The sequence below is a fragment of the Pantherophis guttatus genome, chromosome 1 (assembly GCF_059756535.1).
Source record: "Pantherophis guttatus breed Tessera chromosome 1, ASM5975653v1, whole genome shotgun sequence".
Classification (NCBI taxonomy): Eukaryota; Metazoa; Chordata; class Lepidosauria; order Squamata; family Colubridae; genus Pantherophis; species Pantherophis guttatus.
In genome coordinates this window covers 63,529,865-63,556,243 of record NC_142063.1, presented here as the reverse complement: position 1 = coordinate 63,556,243, position 26,379 = coordinate 63,529,865, and the positions used below count along the sequence as shown (strand labels likewise).

Genomic DNA, 26,379 nt, shown 5'->3' with positions numbered 1-26,379 from the left:
TTAGAGCATTCAAAAATTCTGTGGAATCAACTTAAACCTATAGAAAGCTATGTAATGTCTCTCACATATAAAACTGCAAATAAAAGAATTATCTGTTATGGATATTACATAAATTAAAAATTATTTATTTCATTTAAGTTTGTTATAGATGCCCACTCCAATAGATTCAATAAATTTAGACAAGTCATATGGAGTTATTTGTCAGAATCCTCATGTGACTTTGCAACCAATGTAGTTTATATTGATAGATTTTTCTTACTGGTATAGATCTGTATTATGTTGAAATTGTTCTTAAACAAAACACATCTTCTTTTTTTTTTGTAGGATTTATTACCTCCTCCAGAACTTGTTGAAGAAAGTGAAATATCCAAACCTCAAGAAAATGAAGTTATCCAGAGTAAGAAATCTGAAATGGAAACAGGAACTGAAATCAAAGCTATGTCGGGGGATACTATAAAAGAGAACATTTTGAATGAGAAACCAAAGACAAGAGAAGAAGAAGAGGCGCATCGGAAAATGCCTGAACATCCTGGAAGAGATAGTGACAGTGAAGACAGTGAAACAGAACTTGATGCAGATAAATGAACATTGCCTTTTCAGGTCTGAAAAAAAGAATTAGCAAAAAATGACCATAGATACTATATGTATCCATTCCTTTAGTCGATCAGCTGCTGTAAATATTAATGATACTTCAGATTTCATTTTTTTGTACTATAAATATGAAACGAATCATTTATGTGGTCATAAACAAGGAACAGACACAATGGCATCACATTTTTATGTGTCTCCAATGTATTTAGTAAAACATTTTTAAATTATTGCTCTGAGTCTTTTTTTGGTATTGAAAAACTTCTGGGAGATTTTAATCTATTTTTTAAAATATCACATAGTTAGTTGATATCAGAAGTAATACTAAAAAACACCAGAGGTTCATGTTTTCACACATAGGCTCAAAGAGATCAAGCGTCTCTAAAGTGGTATTGGTTAAATGTGTTGGGATTTCCTCTCGCAGACTCATGCTGGCTGGGAAATTCAGCTGATGCAGTACTGGAAAAAAATACGTGGTTGGGAAAGAAGACAGGAATAGATCATGAGATACTTATTTTTATTTTGATGGTACCCCAGCATATTTCCTCAGCAAGTCTTTTTGTAAGGGAGATGGGCAGTTTCTAAATATAATAAATAAATAAAACAAATAAACAAACGTCATTCCAAAATAAAAGTAGGTATAAAATTAGTTAATAAAATAAAATAAAAACATTAACATGAAATTTCAAAATTAAAAGTATAAAACATCTATAAAATTATTATCAATAATCTAAATGCTATAAATAATTAAGCTAGATAGGAGATAAATACATAATAAATACTGAACTATAAAACATTACAGCATTTTAAAAGTATCAATTGTAGCTTTACTAGGATTATTTCAACTATACTGGAGTGATAGTGTTTTTTTAAAGAAAGGGAAGGATTATGAGATATTGAGTTATGCTGATCTAAACAAGGCTCAGGATTACCTTATTTGGATAAGGTTGTTATTATTATTAGATTATTATTATTATTATTACTATTACTATTATTACTATTATTAGATTTTGCCACTATAAAAATAAAACATTTGTTTGCTAATTATAGAAGTTAAACTGCATGTTAAACTGGCTTTTTCATCTCTTTTCCTTGCTTATGTCATAAATAGATGGGTGGTATATTACCAGAGTAAGTGTTTTGGCACATAATTCTATGACTACAGTGCTCTAGGATAAATATGTTCCAAAGTTATAGATTTATATTTGGTGATAAAGTTGTCAACAGGACTATATCGCTAAACTGCATAGATAAAAATAATAATTTCTGAAGTTATATTACATATTTCAAGTTTGTTAGCTTTACTAACAAGTATTGTGTATGAAACTTGTGTCTAAATAGAGATGTGACAGAAGATTTTGCTGCATTAATAGGGGATAAAGATCTCGTCTATTAATGAGAATCAGTTGTCTGACTAACTTACACAATAACATTATTTAGCATTCTAAATCATAGAATTGTGTTAGCAAAGTAAAACAATTTTGTTCCTTAAGTGTTATAGTAAATAAAATAAGTCAGAGGTTTTAATTTGTCTCTGAGAAAGGCTTTATTATACAGAGCCATGAGACATGGTGATACAATAACATAAACTAACATTCATAATATGATGAATGGCAGAAAAACCTTCTGGCAACATGTGGCCAGCTCAGCTAGAGAACATCGGCTTTCTAACCTATTTTCTAAAAATATTCCAGTGTCTTAACTAATTTGTGCCTTTTAATAAAATAAACCCAAATACTGGCGGAAACAGATGCTAGTTGTTATATATATTAATCACAAATTTGAGGATATTTTAGCTAATTGGTTTTAATAAGATTGTCAGTAAGTACAATAAACAAGCTTACAGATTTTTTTTAATAAAATTTCTAATTCTATTGGCTCTGTCACTTACACATATTTAACAACTGGATATACCGAGGAACTTATCTAAGCTGATTTTGAAGTTAATGCTGAGGACACCAGCATTTATATTAGAATTTGACAAACTAATAGATTGGCATGAGCTATTAGGAATATAAAACATACTAGGAAATGTTTTATATGCTAGGAAATGAGAAATTCATTCACTTAATTTAGGAATGGGTGATGCCTGACTTCTCGCTACTGTTTTGGTATGTCTCACATTTGTGTTTTCTCTCAGTTGATGTAAAGAATGTCCATGGTTTTGGACCAAATTGAAGCAATTAGATTTCTGTCTACATGATATTCACACTGAGCAGTCTCCAGGTGAAAAGCTCTCTAATAATAAATGATTTCCCACTGCCCTCTTCACCAAAGATAAGGCCAAAAGGCCTACCCATATCAGCTCTAAATTCCTAGGCTAGAAAATAACAGTAGTCCTGTTATGCATCGTGAGGCGCTTCAGCATTCTGCTGCTTAAATCTGACATCTCTCTATTGTCAAAAGATCTATTTTTAGATTGATAGTCTGTGAACATGGAATGTTTAATTACAGTAAAGGGAAAAGCATGGATGATGGAGCAGGGTGCTACTTTCAAGTACTGTTCCAATAGCAAAAAAGTCCCTTGATTCACAGGGTGCTTCTTAAAAAGTTAATAGCAATAAACATTCTTGAATTTTAATTCCATACTGGCACGTGATGCTAAGTCTATAAACAATTTTTAAATACCACATAACTCAGTGCCACCATTGTTAAAAGTTCCTAAGTGTCTATTGCATTATTATAAACAAGAAATTAAACTTAAAAATTAAGAGCACCTTTGGTTACTTGCACAATGTGCTAATCCATGATGACTAAATCCACCAATTTTCTGAGTTTGTGCAACACAGTCCTGAACAAATAAATTAGATTAAGATTGCATAACTTGTTACAACAAAATGTGATTAGTTAGATGATCGCTCAATGCTTTGTGCAAATAAAGACAGTGGATAGGAAGAAAAACTAAGTTTAACTCAGTGGTGGCCTTAAAACACTTTTATCATCTTGTGTAAGTGAATGGTTCCCATTTCATCCTCAGGAAAATGTGGCATTTAAATTTAGATATTTATTTATTTATTAGATTTGTGTGCTTCCCATTTTGTTTAGAGATGACTATGGGTGGCTTACAAGGATTAAAAACCAGATCCTGACTTTATTATAGAAATGCACTGGATCCAACTGGCTTTCAAACAAGCCTAATGATAAGCTTTTTGCTAGTTCACAATAATGCTGACGTGTAACCAGGCTTCTGATTACTTTATATCAGACAGGACAAAGTAAATATAAACATATAAATACTTTTCAGGATTTAAAGTCGCACCCCTTATATGATGTTTATATCCAGAAAACATTTTTTATTATGTACATGACATAGTTGTCCTTTCTTACTGACTACCTAGATATTCTTCAGGATACCTTGTCCTTCAGGTCTTCCAATATTGCACCTATTGCCATGTAACAAATTCTACCTGCCTAATGACCAGTCATCCTAGTTTCTTTCCTTATACTTTTCCCATAGAGCTAGGCCTTTGTATAATATGTCCCACATATGATAACCTGAGTCCAATCATTTCTGCCTTGAATGAGAACTTTAGGTTGATTTTTTAAATTTGTTTGTATTCTTAGCTATTGGTGGTATTCTCATTCAAAAGGATCAATACTCTACTGTGCTTTCACTTCCATATAGTATCACAGGGAAAACTATTGCTTGCATGATTCTGATTTTTGTAGGTATAGACAGATCCCAGTAACAGAATACTTTTTTGAAGACCTTCATGGCTGCTCTACCAAGTCTGCAGTGTATTTTCTTGACTGTATTTCTTGACAGCTAGTTCTTTAATATTGATAGTTGTTCTTAAAAGAAAGAAACTATCCATCATTTTAGTATCTTCACTGTCCGCTCTAAGGCTAACCTGCTTGTCATTAGTTTGTCTTATTTGTAATTAATCTTAATCCCACTTCATTGTGCTTCTAGAAATTCAGATCATCTGCTTTTTTAGTTCTGTCTCTGAACTTGGGGATCTGGCTGTATGGCTGAGCTGTGTGATAGTTACCATATGTTGATCTGTTGTTGTCTTTTTCTTGGTGACTGATGTTCAGTGTTGTTTTTATTATTATATGTTGCATGGTCTTTTTGATCAGCCATTCAGAGTAATGAATTTGGGGTGGGCAGCCATACAAATTGAATAAATAAATAAAATAGTCAATTTGATTTCTGTGTGCTCCATTTGGTGATATCCATGCATATAGACATTATTTTGGTTGTTGGAAGTCTGTATTGCCTATTATTAATTAATATTTATTAATATTTATTTGATCTAGTAGTCCTTTCAGTTATGAAGAGACTAGCAAGCATAAATGGCTACATCTATAAGAAAAGCAGCTCAACTACTGCATGGTTATACCATTAGGGAGAATGTGTCCTGTAAGGATTAAACAGAAAGTCCTGAAGTTCCTCTTTGGTTATTATTCTCCATTCTATTCTGCTTTTCTGCTTTTATTTCAAAGTTTTTATTTGCTTACTTCAAATTAGCAGCCATGCTACATGCTGCTCATTCTGATACTGCACTCAAGATTGACTCTTGGACACACAAAAAGGCCACAGGGGAGTGAAAGTTAGAATCTCTACTTTAGCAATGACATATACTCACTGTTCTTTTTACATGGTTTGATGTTCTTTTCTGTTTTAGTCCTATAAACAGAAAATCAATAGAGTATGCATCAGTGTACTATGTAGAATTTGCACATGTATCATTCATAAAGGCTATTCTTGGAATGTCCTTCATGGTTTAATATCACAGGCTTTTTATTAATGTGTATATATGAGCACACACATACACACGGAGATGGCATCTAATTTAACTAAAGTTAACTTCTGGAGACACATAACATAGAAGATAAATGTGCATCTCATTAACTTTGAATTTTGTTAATACTGTTCTGTGAAAAGGTCCCAATCAGAGTTTCTGATTTCTTGCATAACTTTGCCATTGAATATTATCAGATCTTTGATGTGGGTTTTACTGGTATATAAAGAGAGTTTAAATAGATAACTCTAAGATTTTGGTGCTGCTTTCATTTATTTCATGAACAGTTATCCTAATCTGAAAGGAAAAAAAAAATATAGAACTGTACGTCCAGTGTATACTATGCCTTCATCAATTTTCACAACTGCAAGGTCACAGTAGATTTCATTAGTAATTTTTGTGTCCTAAATGATTCCCTGCTCTTACAGCATTCACCCACTGGCATCCTGTTTGCTTAAATTATGCAAGAAAAGAAGGCAATGACAGCTGATGACAGCTGCTCTTTGAACCAGCTCCTCGACTAGTCTTATTATAGAGGCTTATAATTTTTAGATAAGTACATTACAGAATTATTAACAAGAAGACCCAAAGTATGCAGAGCTATTCTAGTGAGTTTATTTTTTAAACTCTCCATTTCTATGGATTTTTTTTAAAAAAACTGATGGTTTCACTGGCATTGAAATTGAGATCAACCACGGTGCAGTGATTAAAATGTTAAGCTTAAGAAACTGCCAGACAGCTGCAAGAAGATGTTTTCATTGGTTTAGAAAGAAAGAAGAAATGCCAGTCCCAATTGCCTTCCCCTATTTGCTTATTTAATGTTTGAAACCACGTCAACATAAAAGTATGCTGAATAACAAAGATGCATTGTTCTATTATTGCCTACAGTTATTACTCAGGGTAAATAATGAGCTATTATTTTATTCAGCTCCACATTTAGCCATTTTGTGGTGATATTTTTCAGCATCTTGTGGGTTTGTAGGGCAAGCTTTTGAGGTGAGAACCAACCAGGAGGACTATTATTTCACTTGGGCTGGGGCTACATGCATCTTCTAGACTGGATTTCATGATTCGATTTTAGTTGTTTCTCTGAATTTGGAGCAAAGGCAGCTATTTCATAGCAAGCCTCCTCCATATGAGAAAGAAGGAGCCAATAAGAGAATTAGGGTGCTAAACCAGGGATGGGGAAAGCCAGAATGCATCCTCCCCCCCTCCCTCCGACCCACATCCAGACAAAAGGCCGACTGATGAATTTGGGCCACCCACTGGTGCTCAACCCAACCTTCCACCCAGGATTGTTTTGCAGAGTAAAAAAGAGGAAGGAGAGAAAGAAAGAAAGACAAGGTGTGTGTGTGTGTGTGTGTGTGTGTGTGTGAGAGAGAGAGAGAGAGAGAGTTTATTGTATTGCATAGTAAAAACTTTCCCCCTCTTCCCCCTCTTTCTATTGATCAATGATAATTTGGTCAATGATTAGCAACATTTAATAGAACAAAACAAACAAAAAGAGAGTGAAGCAAACAAATACAATAATATACTAACAGCTAGCAAAATAAATCCCCGTTCTATAAATTCAACCACCCTAAATCCTGGATCTGATTATTCAGATGTAGGCCTCATGTATTTCAGTGGGGGGCTTTGTGTACAGCTCCCTCATCAGAGCCTTGCATTGGACTCCAGGGATTACAAATCTCTCTCTCTCAAACACACCCACACACCTCTTAAATCTGGATACGATTAAAACAAAAATATAAACAATTTACAAAAGTGAATGAAGCAGAATATAGAAATGTGATACAATCAAGACTTGGCCAGAAATAGAAAAATTAAAAAAAAATAAACCCTAAAATCTGTGTTTACACCCTATTTCTACTTTCATCTGAAGGAAGGAAGGAAGGAAGGAAGGCGGGTTGTCTGAGGTAATAAGATTAGTAAGATTTGTGAAGAGGCAGGCCCTCAAAACTAGTGATGAAAGGAGGCCCAACCAATCTGGCAAGGTCCAATATTTTCTGGAATTACTGCTGCCTTGTGCAAACTGTGAATTCCTTACCATTTGCTCATCATATTAAGCTCCCTAAAATTCCTGGTTATTTGTAACCAGGGATGGGCTGCTGGGGGTTCACAGGGGTTCGGGAGAACCTCTAGCTAAGATTCAGTGCAGTTTGGAGAACCCCCAAATCCCACTCCTGGCTGGCCCCGCCCACCCTGCCCCTCCCAGGAGTCCCCACATGGCCTGTTTTGGATGCAGGTAAGTGCAGGGCACGCACAGAGGCTCGAGGAGGGCAAAAAACGGGCCTACTGGAAATTCGGGAAGGCCGGAAATGGGCCTGTTTTGGGCCTCCAGAGGGCCTCCGGAGCCCAGGGAGGGAAACCCCCCCCCCAATGTGGTGCAGGAGGCTGACTAGGCCATGCCCACCATGGCCACGCCCACCCAGCAACCGGGCAGAGACCCCCTTGCTAAAATGTTTGAAGCCCACTCCTGTTTGTAACCCCTCCTGTTATTAATAACTTCCTTTCCTAATGCTTTTAAAGGCATTATGGAGATAGGCCCCGCAACTTTGGCGCTTTTTTTGGTTTATGTGCAGTTGCATACTTTTAAAAGATTAATCCAGAAGAGACAAACAGGCAAATCATTAGTCCAGTTTGGCTTTGGAGGTGGGCAAGAATAAAAATAGCTAAATAAAGCAAGTCACTTCCTCCTGGGTGCACGTGAAATTGCATCTATTCTTTGCTGAACACAGATCCCAAAGATTTCCACTTTACTATAGTACACCTGCAAAAATGGTTATGTGCTTAAATTAGGATTAGAGAAAGAACGACAAGATTACAGGAGGCCGATCTAAGGAAATAGGATTTAGGAAAATGAAACAACCCAGATAGGAATCCAGAAGGAGGGCCCTTTGCAAAATGCTGTATATTTCTGTAGGTAAAATACGGAATACTGTAATCCCTGCAGGGAGGTGTAAAAACTGTTCTTCCAGCAGCACTTTTATTATTTGGAGAATGGAAGTACCATTGTGATATATATCCTGAAATCATTTGATAAACTAGAGGGAATTTCCTAAGGCTGTGCTTGATAGGGGCTGCCCAAGAGGAGGAAAATTGTAGCCCCCTGTAATTGTTCTTCTATAACATTTCATGTGCATAAAGGAGGTTGTTTCTGTTTAAAAAGTTCTGATGAGTGTTCTCATGTCTTCTATTTTCATTTCTATCCTACTAAAATGCTTGAACCAGGGGTGGGTTCTACTTACCTTTACTACCTGTTTGCAACAGGGCCACGTGCATGCTCTTCTGCGCATGCGCAGAAGCTTCTGCGCATGTGCAGAAGCATTTTGGTGACTTCGGGGTCGGTGGGCAGAGTCTCCCGCCGGTTTTACTACCGGTTCTATAGAACCCGTGCGAACCAGGGGCAACCCACCACTGGCTTGAATTCTACTAGTAAGAATGAGTGTTGTCTACAATTGGGTACAACCAACATTTATGTCTGGTTTGAGTCTTACTATGCATTGGAGTTCCCATTTGGAACTGGAACTTGGGTTATCCTTTATTAGGCTAATATCCTGGCTGCCTTTCCTTATTTTATCCTTCTGTTATTGGCCTGTAAGTTGTGTTAAGAAAGAGTGACTGTGCCTTGGTGGCTAAAGGTGGATTGGAACTTGGATTTCTCTGCTTCTGGTCTGATACCTTCCTTGCTATAGCATGCTGACTTTTCTAGACAAGAATTATTACAGAAAATGCTTTGAAAATAGAGGATTTCCCATGCCCATTTATTTTTCCACTGGGTTGGAAGAAAGTAAAAGGTGACTCCCAGTAAAAACTTTTCTTAGTACAGATAGTCCTCAATTTACTACCATAATTGAGCCCAAAATTTCTGTGGTTCAGTGAGACATTTGTTAAATGAATTTTGCCCAGATTTACGACCTTCCTTGCCTCAGTTGTTAAGTGAATCACTGCAGTTGATATGTTACCCGGTTGTTAAGTGAATCTGGGTTCCCTGCTGACTTTGCTTGTCAGAAGGTCACAAAAGGGGATCAGCAACAGTCATAAGTATGAAGCAGTTGCCAAGCCTCTGAATTTTGATCACATGATCAGGGGGATGCTGGTAGGTCATAACTGCGAAAAACGGTCATAAGTCACTTTTTTCAGTGCCGTTGTAACTTTGGTCACTGAACAAACTGTTGTGAGGATTACCTGTATATGGGAGAAATAACTGATGGGACATGTGTGTGTGTCTGTACACACACGTGTACACACACATGTGCACATACACACACACACACACACACCATCAATTATTTCTCCCAACCCAGAGGAAAAATAAATGGACATGGGAAATCCTCTATTTTCCTAGCATTCACTGTAATAATTCTTGTCTAGAAAAGTCAGCAAAGTCACTTCTGTTTTTTAAAAATTTTGTTTTCAAGGGCCAAAATGGGGGCGGGGAGTCATCTTTTATTTAAGTACCACCACCATCACCTTCATTTTGGCCCTTATATACAGAATATGCTTCTTTGAAAACAAAATTTAAAAAACAGAAGCGACTTTGTTCTTTCTGTTGCTTCAACACAGGATCTCATTCAACATGTGGTTTCTCTTATACATTTTCATTATCAGCTGACTTGCATGAGGAAAACAAAGTCATGATTGTAAGATACTTGTGGTGATATTTAGCTTGTGGGTGTGACTTTAATTTATGCCTTATACTGTAGTGAATGCTTGGAAGAAATAAGATCTTCAGAAGGCTTATTCACCACAAGGTAAGCTCTGCTGCTCTGTTCCATTGGAATAATCAATGATAGAAGATATTTTCTTTCATTATTAGGGCCTATTAAGTTAATTCTACCATATAGTTTTGAGACCAATTTGTGGGATATAGTGCCTCAGATCCCATTACTCATCAGAAGCTGTAACGTCTGGAAATATCCATTTTATTCTAAAAACAATGAAAAATTGAAAACGAAAAACAAATGCATGTATTTTTCCAAAAGAGCCTTGTTCCACAGTTCTTTTTCTAGCAAATGATGAATTATGTAAGTGACAAAATATATGGAAATAGGATGTTGTAATAACCTGTTATTCTCAAAGCATGCATTTGAGTAATCCTAATGAGCTGTCATGCTAACTTGTTTGAGACAGTAAAATATAATTCTATACTTATTGCAATTATGTAGAAAATTTTTAGAGGAAAGAGGTTAGTTGGTACGGGGTTCATTTTATAGCAGAAATGAACCCCATACCAACAGAAACAGAAAATGTAAATTATAAAAGAGTTTCTTACACCAAATTTCAATGTCCTCTAAAGTTCATACTTCCTTAGATTAAATGTATTAGTCTTTTAGAAATGTTTGTAAAACTGTTTATTTCTTCTGGTTTTCACAGCCTGGTTAATATTGAAGAAATCATTAATTTTTTAAAGTGCTCCTATCTGTCAGATGTGATAACTTTTATAAATGGCAGCGAGACTAAATGTCTGGTCTTATTTGTTTATATTTTTTTCTTTTAAAGACCATAACGGGTTTTGTTTAAATGTGACCCAGTTGCCAAGCACCTAAATGTGACCCAGGAGAGGGGGTTAGAGCCATCAGAAATCTGGAACCTGGTCATAAGTCCTGGGAAGATGAGGCCCATCATAATTCTGAATGGTAACTAAGCAACTGTCGTTAAGCAAGGACTACTTGTAATGCAAGTAATAAAATGTCCATAGTACTGTAAATACACACACAAAACAAACATTAAAAAAATACAGCAATTAGAACTGCATGAGAATTATGAGTGATAGACAGTCGGGTCAGAAGATATTCCAGAACAATAAAATTTATACAGGTAGCCCTCAACTTACGATCACAATTGAGCCCAAAATTTATGTTGCTAAGTGAGAAATTTGTTAAATGAGTTTTGCCCCATTTTACGACTTTTCTTGTCACATTTGTTTAGTGAATCACTGCAGTTGTTAAATTAGCAAGTGAATCTGGTTTCCCCATTGACTTTGCTTGTCAGAAGGTTGCAAAAGGTGATCACATGATCCCACGACACTGCAACCGTCATAAATGTGAGTCAGTTGTCAAGCATTTGAATATAAATCACGAGACCATGGGGATGCTCCACTGATCATACGTATGAAAAATGGTCATAAGTCACTTTTTTCAATGCCATTGTCATTTCGAATGGTCAATAAATGAACTGTTGTAATTGGAGGACTACTTGTATCAGCTTCAGGAAGGGCAGAAACTAGGGATGCAATTTAATATTTACAGGGAGGCTATTTCTGAGAATCAGCACTGTGATGACAAATCAGTGCTTTCTGGCTTCAATTCCCCCATCTTGTGGACCTAAGGGTATAACCCAGGGGCGGGTTCTACTTACTTTTACTACTGGTTCGCAACAAGGCTGTGCGCGTGCTTGCTTCGCTTGAGGCCACGCGTGCTCTTCTGTGCAAGCGCAGAAGCTTGTGCGCATGCGCAGAAGCCTTTTGATGATGTCAGGGTCAGTGGGCGGAGCCTCCCGCCGGTTTTACTACCGGTTCTATAGAACCAGTGCGAACCGGGAACAACCCACCATTGGTATAACCAGAGGTTTAAGATAGGAGAACATCCTCAGATTGGAGAAGGAGATCCTGTAGATAGTTTGGTGTCAAGCCATATATGACTTTTTAAAAATCAATACTAGCATTTTGAATGGTACAAAAAAATTAATAATGGCTAATGAAGAGCCAACAAAACAGGGCTAATATGATCACAATAAAGAGTGCTAGTCAAATGCAGCTGCTGCATTTTAAACCAACAGCAGCTTCTAGATGGCCTTCGAAAGTAGCCACAAATTGAGTGACTTGTGGAAGTCTGCATGTAACTGGTCCTCTTACTCCAGGAAGGGGCACAACTGGCACATCAGCTCAAATTTAGCAAATGCCCTTCTAGCCATGGCACCCATCTGTCCATATAGCAATAGCCATGACTCCAGATGAGACTCCAAGACCAATAGACTTGCTCTTTCAGTGCCATCTTGTCAAGAAACAATACCAGAACCTATAAACAACTCTGATGTGCAAATTTCCTTCTTACTTAGTTTCAAGCTCATGTATTGTCCCATTCAAATTCCTCCAGCAATATATCTTCTTAGCCTTAGAATGCCAATATGAAACATAACATATTGATGGCATTGCGCTCTGTACCCTGGGTTAATGCATTGGAGGGCTTAATGCAGATGAATGTCACACAAGAGTGGCTGCTAGGCTAATCTCTTCTGCCCTATCACTGACTGGAACTGCTCTTTAAAGTAGGAGCAGAATCACTACTAAACAATACTTCCAACCCCACCCCGACTCCCAACATGCAGTTCAGAAGGAAAGCATGATTGATTAATTGATCAGATGCTGCTAAGAGATTTTATAAGACTAAGAGGGGTACATTATCCCTATCAAAGTCTGGACAGAGGTCATCTATGAGACTGAGCAATGCTGTCTCTATCACATGCCTGGCCCCGAACGTCACTAAAAAGAATCCAGATACATTGCTTTCTCTACAGTACTGGTTAATTAAATCCTTTATCACATGCTCAATAATTTTCCCCAAAAAGAGAAAACTCAAGACAAAATAGGTTTCAGATATTGCTGGATATGGTGGGAATCTCTTGAAACGGAAAAGCATTGTCGCCTCCTTTAAAACTATTGATATCTGCTTCCATTAAAAGAGGCATTAATTACCTAATTGTAAACTGCCAAATTGTTAAGAAACTTCTCAAGCACTTCGAGAAACTCTTTAAATCAATCAATAGTAGAAATGGACTTTTCTAATGGGTCCCATAGACCTTTGGAAGTCTCAGGCAGCAGTTAATCTCAGCTGCACCTGGAAATTAACTAACCATGGGAATGGGCTAGTTGTAATTCTGTCCATATTCAGATCATAGCATAATTGCTTTGAGGTAAAGCCAGGTCAAAGGACTAAATGCTGTTATGTAGCACTTAGCTGCCATCTGCCTGCAATTAGTGCGAGTTCAAATCTCACCAGGCTCAAGGTTGACTCTGCCTTCCATCCTTCTGAGGTAGGTAAATCGAGGACCCGGATTGTGGGGGCAATAAGCTGACTTTGTAGAAACACCGCTTATGGGGGGCCAAAAGCCCTAATAAGCAGGTATATACAAAAGAATGAAGGCTATTGCTATAAATGCATTGTAAGCTGTCCTGAGTCTTCAGAGGAGGGCGGCATATAAATTGAACTAATAAATAAATAAATAAATAAATAAATAAATAAATAAATAAATAAATAAATAAATAAATAAATAAATAAAGGAACGACTATCTGCAGGTAGATCAAATATCACTGAGGGCAAACCCATAGTTGCTATTGAAGCCATGAACTTCCTGGATCTGACCTCTAGGAAATGGAGATTACTCATCTACAATCAAATCATGGATGAGTGTGGTCTTATTAGAGACAGAATTCCAGCAGGAGGCTAAGCCAAGGTCCCTAATGATCAAACCAGCAGGATTGGGACCACCAGACCAATTTGATTGCACCAAATTGCTGGTTTTCCTTCCCTTGGAATGGCCGAGTCAGGTAGGTTCCACAAGTTCATCTAAATGCTCAGCTCCAACTGATCTCACCTGGCAGTCTTTTCAAGTTCAATGTTCCTTTGTCCCTCAGCATATTGTGGCTGTTTTCCCGCTGCTATCACAGATGAACTTCAGTCTGATACACTCTCCACTCTTCTTTCATAGACCCCGGATTGCAGCAATAAATTCTCCACAAACCAGATCTTCTGACTGAATCCACAACCACTGTGGGTTCAACAACACAGACGCACAAGGATCAACTTCTCTGCTATTGTACTATCTCTATCTCTACCAAATTTAAAACTACATCCAAGCTCAAGGTAGGTCAACTTCAGTTTTGGCTTTCCTTTCCAACTGCTACAATTTCACTCTTCTACTTTTATCGTCCATCATTTTCTCAGCACATTTTGCTTTTCTCCCTTTATCATTGTCTCTATTCTATCAAACTTTTCTGTTCGCTTTGCTCTCAGTTCTTTTCACTATAGCAATACCTTAATTTGGTCATCCCAAACAACGTATCTATAATTTACACAAAAATTTATTTGTTGCACAGATAGAATAAAGAAAAACCTTTCAATCCCAATTATACTCTTCCTTTCATTAATGCATTTAGAACCATCTTCAGTCTTATATAACTTACAGATTAGTAACTCTGCCCATAACATTTATTTAACATGCAACATATTAAAATGTGTGCCATTTTTCTGGCCTCTCTTTCTAAAGGTGACGAGAGAATTCATTCTTCAAAAAGTTCTAATTTTTACCTGTTGTCTATGAAATTACAGGGATGTTCTCAGCCAGATAAACATCAATTCCATTTCATGTTATATCTAGAATTGGTAGAATTTATTTATCCAGGTATTTCTTCATTTTATATCCCTGCCTTCTGAAACCTACAGTATATGAATCAGCCCTGATTTGAGTCAGCTTGGAGTTTTGAAGAGAACTGTTTTAGCAAACACATTAGCATCAGAAGTGAAACAAACCCACAGAGCTAGGCAAACCAAAAGAAAGTGGTACCCTGCCCCAGACTCTGAAGCAGTAAAATATTAGACCAAAACCAGCATTACTTTGGTATTTATTCACTCATTGACAAGTGATTTAACCTTGCCCTAACCATTCAGAATTTAAGAATAAAGTCATATCTCAGACTACTGGAATCAGAATTCAATTCTATTGGTAAATAAAGCCTATGGGAATATTGTCCTCCTACCTCAAGAGAACTTGGTTAGATAGACAATTGAATGAGGCATTAAAACAATTAGCTCTGTACTTATATCAGTGTTACAAAATCCATCACACCATTAAACATATCCCAAGCCTCTTCATACTTGGAAGTGAAATTGCAAGAATGTATATTGTCATTTGCTAACTACTACTAGCAAAACAGTTTAAGAGTAGAAACAATTAAAAAACAAGAAAAAGTGTCATAACCATTTGCACAGGTACAGACTGGGTGAAACTTGGCTCAATACCAGTAACTATGAGAGGGATCTTGGAATCTTAGTGGACAATCACTTAAATATGAGCCAATAATGTGCTGCAGTGCAGCAGTCAAAAAAGCCAATGCAACCCTGGGCTGCATTAATAGAGGGACAGAATCAAGATAACATAAGTATTAGTACCGCTTTACAAAGTACAGTATTCAAAGACCACACTTGGAATACTGCATCCAATTTTGGTCACCACAATATAAAAAAGATGTTGAGATACTCAAAAGAGTGCAGAGAAGAGCAACAAACATGATTAGGGAGCTGGAGGCTAAAACTTATGAAGAACAATTGGAAGAAGTGGGTATGTCTAGTCTAGTGAAAAGAAGGACTAGGGGAGACATGATAGCAGTGTTCCAATATTTGAGTGGTTACCACAAATATTAGGGGGTCAACTTATTTTCCAAAACACCAGAAGGCAGGACAAGAAACAATGGATGGAAACTAATCAAGGAGAGAAACAACCTAGAATTTAGGAGAAATTTCCTAGTGGTGAGAACAATTAACTAGTGGAATGCCTTGCCCTCAGAAGTTATAGGTGCCCCATCGCTGGAGGCTTTTAAAAAGAGACTGGACAGCCACTTGTCTGAAATAGTATAAGATCTTCTGCTTGAGCAGGAGGATGGACTAGAAGACCTCCAAAGTCATTCCAACTCTGTTATTCTATGTTCGAAGCCAGGGGTGTCAAACTCGATTTCATTAAGGGCTGCATCAGGGTTGTGTTTGACCTTGGGGGGCCAAGTGGGTGTGGCTGGGGTGGGTGTGGCCAGGATGCTGAGGACCGTGCATGGCCCTCCCGGGCTCCGTTTTTGGCTGCAATGGCCTCCTGCAGTACTCTGCCAGTGAAAACGGAGCTCGGGAGGGCTGTGCAGCTCTGCCGAGCTTCATTTTTGCTAATAGAGGCACTGTGGTCCTTCAGATGCAGCCCATGGGCCTTGAGTTTGACATCCCTGTTTTACGTCATGCAGACTCTTCTACCTCCTAGCAGATCAGCAAGCAATTGGAAATGCCAATTTGTAAATACTTTAATGTTAATAGATATCATGAATAAAGCCAAATCTTTATCAGCGCTTATCAATTAATTTATCTAATTCTTTTGCTAGGTTCAAGATGAATGCGTCCTGTGTCATCTGGGGAATCTTTTGGCTGATTATACTCCTTTTTATTGGATGGCCAATTAGCATGTTTTTGGGAGGACTGTATGGATTCTTCGCTCCTTTGATCACTCTGATAGGTCTAGATGACTTTAGTGAACTTTTATTGAAGGGGGTAAATATGGGAAGAGAATGTGCTATGAATGTGCGAACAGGAAAGCCCCTCTTTTAATAATAAACCCTATTACAAATCAGGAAATAAAGATTCATTCTGTGATCTTTAATGGACATTGAAAGTATTTGTGTACATTCCTGTTTATAGTAAAATGATATTTAGGCTTTAAATAATACATTATTGATATTTTACAGTATTGTAAAGAAATATAGTGTCATTTCATTTGTAAGCTGTATGAAACCTGGGGAGTTCTGAATAAGAACTTCAAATATTTGTGAGATCTGGGTTTGAAGAGAACACCATGTTTGCAGCTCTGAAAACTTATGTATTAATACCTCTCCTTAGATACAGTGATGAAACTTGCATTCCTCTTAGGGGGGAAGTTGGCTTTTGGCTTCTTATTCTGCCTTATAAATTATCAAAAGTTCAAAGTCTAATTGTTTATTAGTTTCATTTCCAAACACAGTCAATGTATTAATCTGTATTATTATCACTAATGTTCATTATATATAAATTTTATATAAATATATGTATGGAAGTTCTTTTTAATGATTTATAGATATGTTATCGCTTATGATAAATAAAACATAACTTGACTGGAAGTTTCCACCTGGTTTTTTGTTTTTGTTTTTTACATTTTTGTTATGTATTTTTCTCCTAATATAAGAATTCCTGAATTTTGCTGTTACTTTTCTGAACCACAATTATAAATATTATGATGATCTTAAAACTAGAACCTAACTTTAGATAATAGTAAAGTATTTTTACTGTCACTTATCTGATATTTTAATAGAGATCAAAGTTCTCTGTCCCCTAATATGTATGTAAGTACTGTAATCCTTGCTACAATTTCAAACAATGAGAAAGTGTCATTGCCAGTGGTCCATGTTGAGAATAGAAATGATCTCTGTTTCCTCATTAGACTGTATATTCCAGAAACTGAACAGAATAATGCCTCCATATTGATTCTTTTGCGTTTGTGTGTGTTATATAATATCAGTATCATATTGTATCATTATCTGTGGCCTCCTCCTGAAACATTTAGCTATAAACTATTATTATACAGATCTGAGTGGCTGAGTGTTTTGAAGTATTAGTGGTGGGGGAGTATTGCTTGATTTTTAATAAGAATCATATTATTTGGCTGTTAAGATAATATACCGCAGGATGTTTTCATTATAGCTACCCTTCACATGATCATTCCCCATGATGCTAGACAAAAAAGGAGGAGGAGGAGGAGGAGGAGGAGGAGGAGGAGGAGGAGGAGGAGGAGGAGAAGAAGAAGAAGAAGAAGAAGAAGAAGAAGAAGAAGAAGAAGAAGAAGAAGAAGAAGAAGAAGAAGAAGAAGAAGAAGAAGAAGAAGAAGAAGAAGAAGAAGAAGAAGAAGAAGAAGAAAACTCCCATTCTGGGCGGCACCAACTATAAGAGAGATGTTCTCTCTATTTCAGAAGCATATTGTTCACTAGGGAATTTGGTGTTGTGGTTAAGGCGCCAGGTTAGAGACCACAAGACTTTGAGTTCCAGTTGACTGAGCTTAAGTCACTTTCTTTCAGCCCAACTCACCTCACAGGGTTGTTATTGTGGGGAAAATAGGAGGAAGGAGTATTTAAGTATGTTTACCACCTTGAATTATTTATAAAAAAATAAACATGGGAAATGAATGAATGAATGAATGAATGAATATTGTTTCTGCCTTGGTTGATATACATTTAGCTGTATTACAACTCACTTTTTCTTTTACAAGTGTTCCAGTTTTAGATGCTCTTTCAAACTTAAAAATAGAGCTAGTATTGGCTAGGTATCTGGCATTGATTCTTAATGCACATTTCAGGATCAATGTAGTTGTTTTTAAACATTGTCATTATTTCTAACAGGATGGCAATGGTTTTACCAGAATCAGCATGAATGGCCAATAGGGGAAAGAGCTGGAGGTAAAAAATTATCTCCTTTCTATTCCTATCACTTTTCACAAATGAGATAGAGATCATAATTTCTCTTTTAACCGCTATTTGACTATTTGTACGCACAATATTCACTTCTTTTGTTAACTGATTCGCAATGTAAGTCTAGTAGGTCACTGAAATTTATTTTTATTCATTTTCTCTCAGTAGTTTGGTAAGTTTGTAAACTATTTTAAGTTATGGTACAGCTGCAAAAAAATACATATATCTCTCTTTAGTAATTAAAAATTATGAAGCAAAATTTTTAAGGAAATTTAAAATGAAATGAATGTAAATTCTTGTGAGATTGGTTATATGTTGCCAGATAATTTTTATTATGGATTGACATTTTATTTATTTATTTAATGTGAATTTTCCTTATAAAATGATTCAAGTGCTAATAAAAAAGACCACTTAAAAATTGAAAGTGATCATAGAGTAAGAATCAATGCAGCCACACTTTTTCAAATATCTCTAGTGCTGATAAGTATAAATAAAAAAAGGGGATACAAGCAAATTAACAGAGGTTATAAAAATGTGTCGGCAATAAAGAAAGCACAAGTCTCAAACCATAATTCCTCGGAGATGATGTTAAACGATGGAAAGTATAAACATATAACGAACAATTTTATGACATAAGCACAAAAATAGGTAAAAATGTTGCTTCAACGTCACTGATTAAAATTAACTTAAAAAAAATTATATAAACCATATCTGATTCTGTTTATAATAAATGGCATCCAATGTTTCTGCTCTTTGTGTTCTGAAGAAAAAGGAATGAATTGCATCTAAAGGTACCAACATATAGTCTTGACAAAGTCACTAGAATTGGAATCTCCAATAATGTCCTTACAAATGTTAAAATGAAACCAAGAAATCTGAAATTAAATCTAATCCCTCAAAAAAAATTGTTACAATGTATTGGACTCTCCAAAGAATCCATTAGAAAAAATGGACATTTTTCTAAAGTTGGGGATATAAAAGGAATGAGGGTTCTGTGACCCAAATGATAAGGTCTTTGATAATTTGATATATTTGTATACTAAAATTGGATGCTGCTTGACTCCTAACAACTCTGGGAAGCTCACAACAATAATAAGTAGATTTATGGGCAAATTTTTAAATATTAAAAATAATAAAAACATAGTTCAAGATATTGAACTATATACCAAAGCTTTGGAATCTGACAGTCTATTAGAAATTATGGTTGTATTGAGCTTTGACAATGATTAAAATACCATAATGAATCATATTGAGAAATTGGAAATGTGATAGTATTCCGAATGTTAAAGAATTATTGCCAGAAATGTAAAATGTAGCGATTTTGCAAAAGGCAATACATTCTATCACTACTTATGACAGTAATATTTTGCAATAGTATTTTACACTAATTATATTATAGTATTACTGTTATTAGTAAACCAGTAGCTATTGATCCTTATAACGTATAAGATCCTTTTTCTTTTTCTTATTTTATTACTTAGTTTGTTAGAATTGTTTCTTCGTTCTTTTCTTTCTTAGTTCTATTCTTTTCTTCAAGTGAAGAAAATAATTTACAAGGGAGTTCTTGAATCATAAAATAGGGCTGTGTTAGTGTTTTTAGTTACTATATTCACTCCATGCACAAAGCCCATATACCAGTGATGGTTAACCTTTTTGGTGCTAAGTGCGCAAAGTGCGCGTGTGCACATACGAATGCACGTGACTGTGCCCAAGCCCCCAAAATGCAATGCGAGTGCCCCTCCTCATGGACCCCATGCATGCGCCCCCTGCACATGCACATGTGTTCCCTGCGCATGTGCCCCCCCGTGCCCCATTTCGGCTTCCAGGTTGGTGCAAGAGGCCTGGAATTTTGGGCCTGGAAAGCCTCCTGCACCAACCTGGAAGCCAAAAGGGGATGGGGGGGCGCAGTGTGAGGGCCCCCCCCGCACTCTATTTTGGGCCTGGAAAGCCTCCTGCACCAACCTGCACCCCCCACACATGCATCCCATCCCCCATGCATGCACATGCATGTTCCCTGCATGCACCCCTCCCCCTGCGCATGCGCGGCAGAGATCCAAAGACCAGCTGGCCGGTGGGAACCATGGGAACATGGGCAGTAGAGCTGAGCTGGGGCGACAGCTGGCATGCCTGCAAAGAGAGCTCTGTGTGCCACCTGTAGCATGCGGGCCATAGGTTTGCCATCATGGCCATATACCATTTGAAAGTTACATGAATTTTATTTATTTATTTATTTATTAGTTTAATTTATATGCCGCCTTTCTCCGAAGACTCAAGGCGGCTTATAAGCTTTCTCTTCTTCAAGAGAACTGTTTTTGTGGTTATCTAATTATAATCTAATTATAATTGTTATCAGAGCAGCGTGGTGGCCCATTGGTAAAGACACTTGCCTTCCACTTGGAAGGTTGGGAGTTCACGCCTAGGTAACAACAGATGTTTCTCTATCAGGATGTAAAGAAAAAAGATCTGCTATGAACTCCACATGGTGTCAGGAAAAGCATCTGGCCAGGTCCAGCAAGTCATCCCGATTCTACCCTGAATTAAGGGATTACAGGGTCATAAAAAGAGAGGGTTTTTTAATAATTATCATATAATAAATCAATAATTTATATTTTTAACAAGATAAATAATAAGGGATACTTAAATAACTGTAAAATATAGTTACCCATTCTTGAGAGCTGCCCTAATAAGCCTGAACGAAGATGTAGAGTGGCATTCTATATAGTCTTTCAGATTTCCCCATGTATGACATCATACTGGTTACTTAGAAACAACAAAGCTCTCAATAGTCTTTAAACATCAAGCCATTTTTATCAGGAGATGCATGGATTTTTTTTTAAACTCTTCTCTGCTGATGTCTTCAGATCACAGTGAACACCTGAAAATTATATTAGCCATTTTAACAGATAATTATAGGATTATAAATCTACAAGGTAAGTCATTTCCTTGAGGAGATGGAAAGTACACTGGAGAATATTGTAAGTGAATAAGTAGGGCAGAGTTATTTGCATATCAATTGTACTTTTATATGGAACAAAGGTGGCAACCATAGTCCACTTAATCCCATGAGGGTACATATCCCTATTTAGTTCTGCTTTTGGACTGCTCTAAACTCTTTGAAATTATAGCCTGAAATTTACTGTAATGCACATCTCAGAGAAGTCTGTACACATCAACGTAAAATATATCTCTGAGGCACTGAAGGAACATCATCCAATTTTTTTCACTTGCACATTTAATGTCTTTTAGCATGACTTGACAGCTTGATAAATAAGAGATCATTTATCTCATTGTAAGCCGCCCAGAGGTAGATACCAATGAGATGGGAGACATACATTTAAACAATTAATTAATTAATTAATTAATTAATTGTTAAATATGTGTAACTTGTGAATGCATAGGAGCAATTTTGTTAATGGTACCCCTTATGTTAAAAATGTATATTAATATTCCAGTGATCCACCTATTTTGGTGTATTTTGAAAATTTGGATACTAATCTATTTCATTGGGAATTTGGCAGGCAATGATGAAGGGCCAACATTTTTGAAGTATAGACATTGTCATCATATATTTTTTTTAAATAGCAGCAGCCCAAGGAGGTCCTACAGTGAAGGTATTATTGAAGAAGTTTTGCAATTTTGCTTTTGTTTTCCTGTTAAGTGTCTTATTTTCCCAAGATATTAACAAGCTCTTTATGCTACTCCATTTTTGTCTCCTCTTGCTTTCCCTTGTAATCTCAAAATATGTAGAAAATATCAGGCTGGCGGAAGTTAAAGCAGACAAAATATTAGTAATTGATGTCTTTAAAAGCCAAAACATATTGCTTACATACTTTTCAAACCTGTTTAATACTAATGTGGTTTGTATTCTGCGATCACTAATAGTGCATTTAAGAGGAGTCTGTTTGGAAAACCATGTCTGAAGCTGATGAAGAAGAAGGAGGAGAAGGAGGGGAAGAATATGAAGATGTAGGAGAAAAACCTCCAAAACCATCAGTTACTGAGGCACTTCTGCCTCCGCCTGAAAAAAAGGCAAGGTATAGGTTCTTCTTTTCTGTAAAAAAAATAATCTTTGTTTTGCTCATTATAATTCCTAAAAGGAAAGAAGGGTGGCTGTTCATTTAGCACAAACATGGAGAAAAACTACTCTGTAGCTCTAAATTCCCATAAACTCTGCAGACTCCTTCTGGAGGCTCTGCCTTTCTCCCAAAACTGGCACCATCCTAGAGGGATGAAATCATAATTTATTTTATTTTATTTATTTATTTTATTTGTCAAACATGTATAACAGATATAAGTATAAACATAATTATGATTACAGGGTATGGATATGAATAAATGGGTACAGTAGACAGGGATGGTAGACACATTGGTGCGCTTATGCACGCCCCTTATAGACCTCTTAGGAATGGGGTGAGGTCAACAGTAGACAGTCTAAGGTTAAAGTTATGGGGATTAGGGTATGAAACCACAGTTAGGTAGTGCATTCCAGGTGTTGACAACTCTGTTACTGAAGTTGTATTTTCGGCAATTGAATTTGGAGTGGTTTACCTTAAGTTTATATCTATTGTGTGCTTGTGTATTATTGCGGTTGAAGCTGAAGTAGTCATTGACAGGTAGGATGTTGTAGCAGCTAATTTTGTGTACTATGCTTAGGTCAGACCGAAGGCAGCATAGTTCTAAATTGTCTAAGGCCAAAATTTCAAGCCTGGTAGCATAAGGTATTCTGTTGTAAGCAGAGGAATGGAGTACTCTTCTCGTGAAATATCTCTGGACTCGCTCAATTGTATTAATGTCCAATATACAGTGTGGGTTCCAGACAGATGAGCTGCTTTCGAGAATTGGTCTAGCAAAGGTTTTGTATGCCCTAGTTTGCAGTACAATATTACCAGAGAAGAAGCTTCTCAAGATTAGGTTAATAATCCTTAATGCCTTTTTGGCAATGCTGTTACAGGGAGCTCTGACACTTAGATCATTTGAGATGAGTACTCCAAGTTCCTTGACAGAATGAGGGTCATCTACGAGGTCATATCCGCCCAGCTTGTATTTGATGTTCTAGGTTTTTTTGCCAATGTGTAAGACAGAGCATTTGTTGGTTGATATTTGAAGTTGCCAATTTTTTTACCCTTCTGACACATAGTCAAGGTCTCTTTGTAGGGCAGCAGCATTGTCAGTGGTGTTGAATAGTTTTACATCATCAGTGAAGAGAACATAGTTGCTTATAATATGATTGCAAAGGTCATTTATGTAAAGTATAAAGAGTGTGGGTCCTAAAATGCTGCCTTGGGGGACACTGCTGTTAACAGATGCAGGGTTTGATAGAGTGCTTCCTATTTTGACTACTTGTTGCCTGTTTGACAGGAATGTAGCTATCCACTTTTGCAGGGATCTGGAAATGCCATAAGATTTTAGTTTTAAAAGTAGTTTGTCATGTACCATGAATCAAAGGCTTTACAGAAGTCTATGTAAATTGCGTCTATTGCTCTACCCTGGTCGAGTTGTGTAGTTCATATGTTTTTGCAGTGTAGGAGTTGCAGATTACAGGACAATTTTTTCCTGAAACCAAACTGCTTGTTACAGAGTAGATTGTTTGTCTCTAAGTGGAGGGTAATGGATTGGTTTATGATTGATTCCATGACTTTGCAGGTGATGCAACACAATGAGATTGGTCTGTAATTTTCAACTAGGCTGGGGTCACCCTTTTTGAAGATAGAGATGACCGTGGCTAGTGACCATAGGTTGGGCAAGGAGCTGGTTCTGAAAGATATTTCATAGATTATGCTTAGAGGTTCTGCTATGGCAGTGGAAAGCTTTTTTAAGAAGTAGGCACATAATCCATCAATTTCCTAAGAGAATACAAATAAATATTTTTCTCTTTGTCCTCCTCCTCCTTCCCTTGAAACTGCTGGAGAAATGTGCTTGAAAATGCTTCTGATCAAAATGTTTTTGTTCCTTTATAGTGTCACCACCGGAACCCTGAGCTGCTGCTGCTTGCTGTGGAGTTTGGTCTGGTTAATGATATTAGTGGCTTTTGCTTGGCCCTTGAGTGTGGCTATGGCAGCCCTTTATGGATTTGTGTCACCTATGATTTCGCTGATAGGACTGGATGATATCAGTGAATCTATGCTGCAAGCAGTACACGTGGGAAGAGAGTGTGCTAAAAACGTCAGAACTGGCAGGGCCATGGTCTGAAGAAGAAATGTCAGAGTCGCTCCCATCCCATCCATTTACAAGTGTCCTTGCTTTTCATGTTTTCATCACTATCATTGATTTCTACATCTTCACTGCAACATTTATATTAAAAAAGGACTTTATTTCAGTCTAAAAGAGTTTTCATGCTATTTTACCTGACTTAACCAGTTTGGTTTCCAGTGTACACATAAATTAAGAGTCAAGCAGGGGGGCTCATCTTGCTTCATGGCATCTCCCTTCTGAGATTTCCTCCAGCAGTTCTTCCGATGTTTAGTGAACTCCTGGAATTTCTGAAACAGCTTTGTCTAGATGTGCATTGTAGGTACAGTGATTTTGCAAATGTGAGATTGAGGCTGCAAGGCAATGTCAAGCATGTCATTGAGCAAATTCAAGCAATCTTGTAGAGGCCTGATAATATTGTATACCAATATTTGATTGTATGTGAAATAAATTATTTTTCACTTGTATTTATTTTTGTTATTTTTGAAAAGTTTTTCTTTTTACTGTGTAAAATGTTAAATAATATAGAGCCGTGACTGTATCTTCTTCCTGTCTTTTGTCCTTGCGAGCAGTATTTGTTTGTGTGTATCCCGCCTTCATTATTTTTACAAATAACTCAGCACATCTTCCTCTTATTTTCCCCACAACAATTCTGTGAGGTGAGCTGGGCTGAGGCAGACTGGCCCAAGGTTACCCTGCTGACTTTCATGGTTAATGTGGGACTAGAACTCATAGTCTCCCATTTGGTTTCTATTAGTCTCTTTGTTGGTATTACTGGAAAGATCAGTGATAGGAAAGATTTGGGGTAGGATCAGGAATGAATACTACCGCTTTTTAAACACAGTTTTTAAATTGGTCAAAATGAACAAAGAGGCACATTCACATCCTGGAGACTAGAATGGAACTAGTCTGGAGATGGACAGTTCATTGTCAAAACCTCTGACTTTCTCCAGAATTTCTTTGGCCAATGTACAGAAAGTGACCAGAGAGACTGGTGAAGAAAGAGGTGGAGGGGTTATTCAAATTGTGCTCCTGGAAGATTAGTGGAGGTTTTTGAAAATGCTGTGGAAGGGATCCAAGCACCTGACTCAAAAGAAAAAAAATTGAGCATTGCTCATGCAGGCTCAGAGTAAAGTTTGCAAGAGATTCTAAGATCTCTTCATATGGGATTTTGCAGCCATAAATAACCAGCTACTATGCTTTAGAGATTTGGAATGTGTAAGCTTCTGTAGGGATATGTAGAAGCTATCTTGCGGAGGTTCAGGGTGAGATTGCATAGTTTTAGTATAGATATGTTGGACAGTTTGTTTTGCAACAAGATAGAGAAAGGCATACTTGCTGCCAGTAGCAATATTTTCTTATTTAAAAAATAGAGGGAAACAAATACATTCACACTAGATTTATTAAAAAAGTTCTATTAGTAGTACAGGTAGTGCTCAATTTATGACCACAATTGAGCTTAAAATTATGTTGCTAAGTAAACAATTTGTTAAGTGAGATTTGCCCCATTATATGATTTTTCTTGCCACATTTTGTTAAGTGAATCACTGCAGTTGTTAAATTAGTAACACCATTGTTAAGTGAACCTGGCTTTCCCATTGATTTTGTTT

The 26,379-nt window shown here is 36.8% G+C and overlaps 2 protein-coding genes and 3 long non-coding RNA genes across 6 annotated transcripts in view; 3 read left to right on the top strand and 2 right to left on the bottom strand.

Annotated features, from left to right (window-relative positions):
- AQR (aquarius intron-binding spliceosomal factor) overlaps window positions 1-818 on the top strand; it is a 44,658-nt gene extending 43,840 nt beyond the window's left edge. The window contains exon 35 of the mRNA XM_034417938.3: window positions 325-818. Coding sequence (XP_034273829.2) covers window positions 325-585 — 261 coding nt within the window. The 3' untranslated portion in view covers window positions 586-818. The remainder of the gene's footprint in view (window positions 1-324) is intronic.
- Window positions 335-7,539, bottom strand: LOC117665726 (uncharacterized). Its single transcript, XR_004591441.3, has 3 exons — window positions 7,381-7,539; window positions 5,178-5,218; window positions 335-406 (listed from the first exon to the last, which is right to left on the bottom strand). It is a non-coding gene; the product is annotated as an uncharacterized LOC117665726 (long non-coding RNA).
- LOC117665728 (uncharacterized) lies at window positions 1,087-3,379 on the bottom strand. Its single transcript, XR_004591444.2, has 2 exons — window positions 3,306-3,379; window positions 1,087-1,169 (listed from the first exon to the last, which is right to left on the bottom strand). It is a non-coding gene; the product is annotated as an uncharacterized LOC117665728 (long non-coding RNA).
- Window positions 7,540-9,968: 2,429 nt separating the features above from the next.
- Window positions 9,969-17,241, top strand: LOC117665727 (uncharacterized). The gene is made up of 3 exons (XR_004591443.3): window positions 9,969-10,087; window positions 14,044-14,198; window positions 16,472-17,241. It is a non-coding gene; the product is annotated as an uncharacterized LOC117665727 (long non-coding RNA).
- Window positions 17,242-18,549: 1,308 nt separating this feature from the next.
- Window positions 18,550-25,236, top strand: LOC148116426 (uncharacterized). Of its 2 annotated transcripts, none has more exons than XM_087875239.1 (3): window positions 18,550-18,568; window positions 22,463-22,614; window positions 24,538-25,236. In XM_087875239.1, the coding sequence occupies exons 2-3, from the start codon at window positions 22,493-22,495 to the stop codon at window positions 24,767-24,769; spliced, it is 354 nt and encodes a 117-aa protein (XP_087731365.1). In that variant the 5' UTR covers window positions 18,550-18,568; window positions 22,463-22,492; the 3' UTR covers window positions 24,770-25,236. The 2 variants fall into 2 exon arrangements, with proteins under 2 accessions (XP_087731365.1, XP_087731363.1); XM_087875237.1 differs by lacking the exon at window positions 18,550-18,568 and adding an exon at window positions 21,370-21,510.
- The last annotated feature ends 1,143 nt before the right edge of the window (window positions 25,237-26,379 follow it).

Coding starts and splice junctions, on each gene's coding strand:
- LOC148116426 (XM_087875239.1), top strand. CDS start 22,493: ATGTCTGAAGCTGATGAAGAAGAAGGAGGAGAAGGAGGGGAAGAATAT. Junction 22,615..24,537: donor CCGCCTGAAAAAAAGGCAAG/GTATAGGTTCTT, acceptor GTTCCTTTATAG/TGTCACCACCGGAACCCTGA.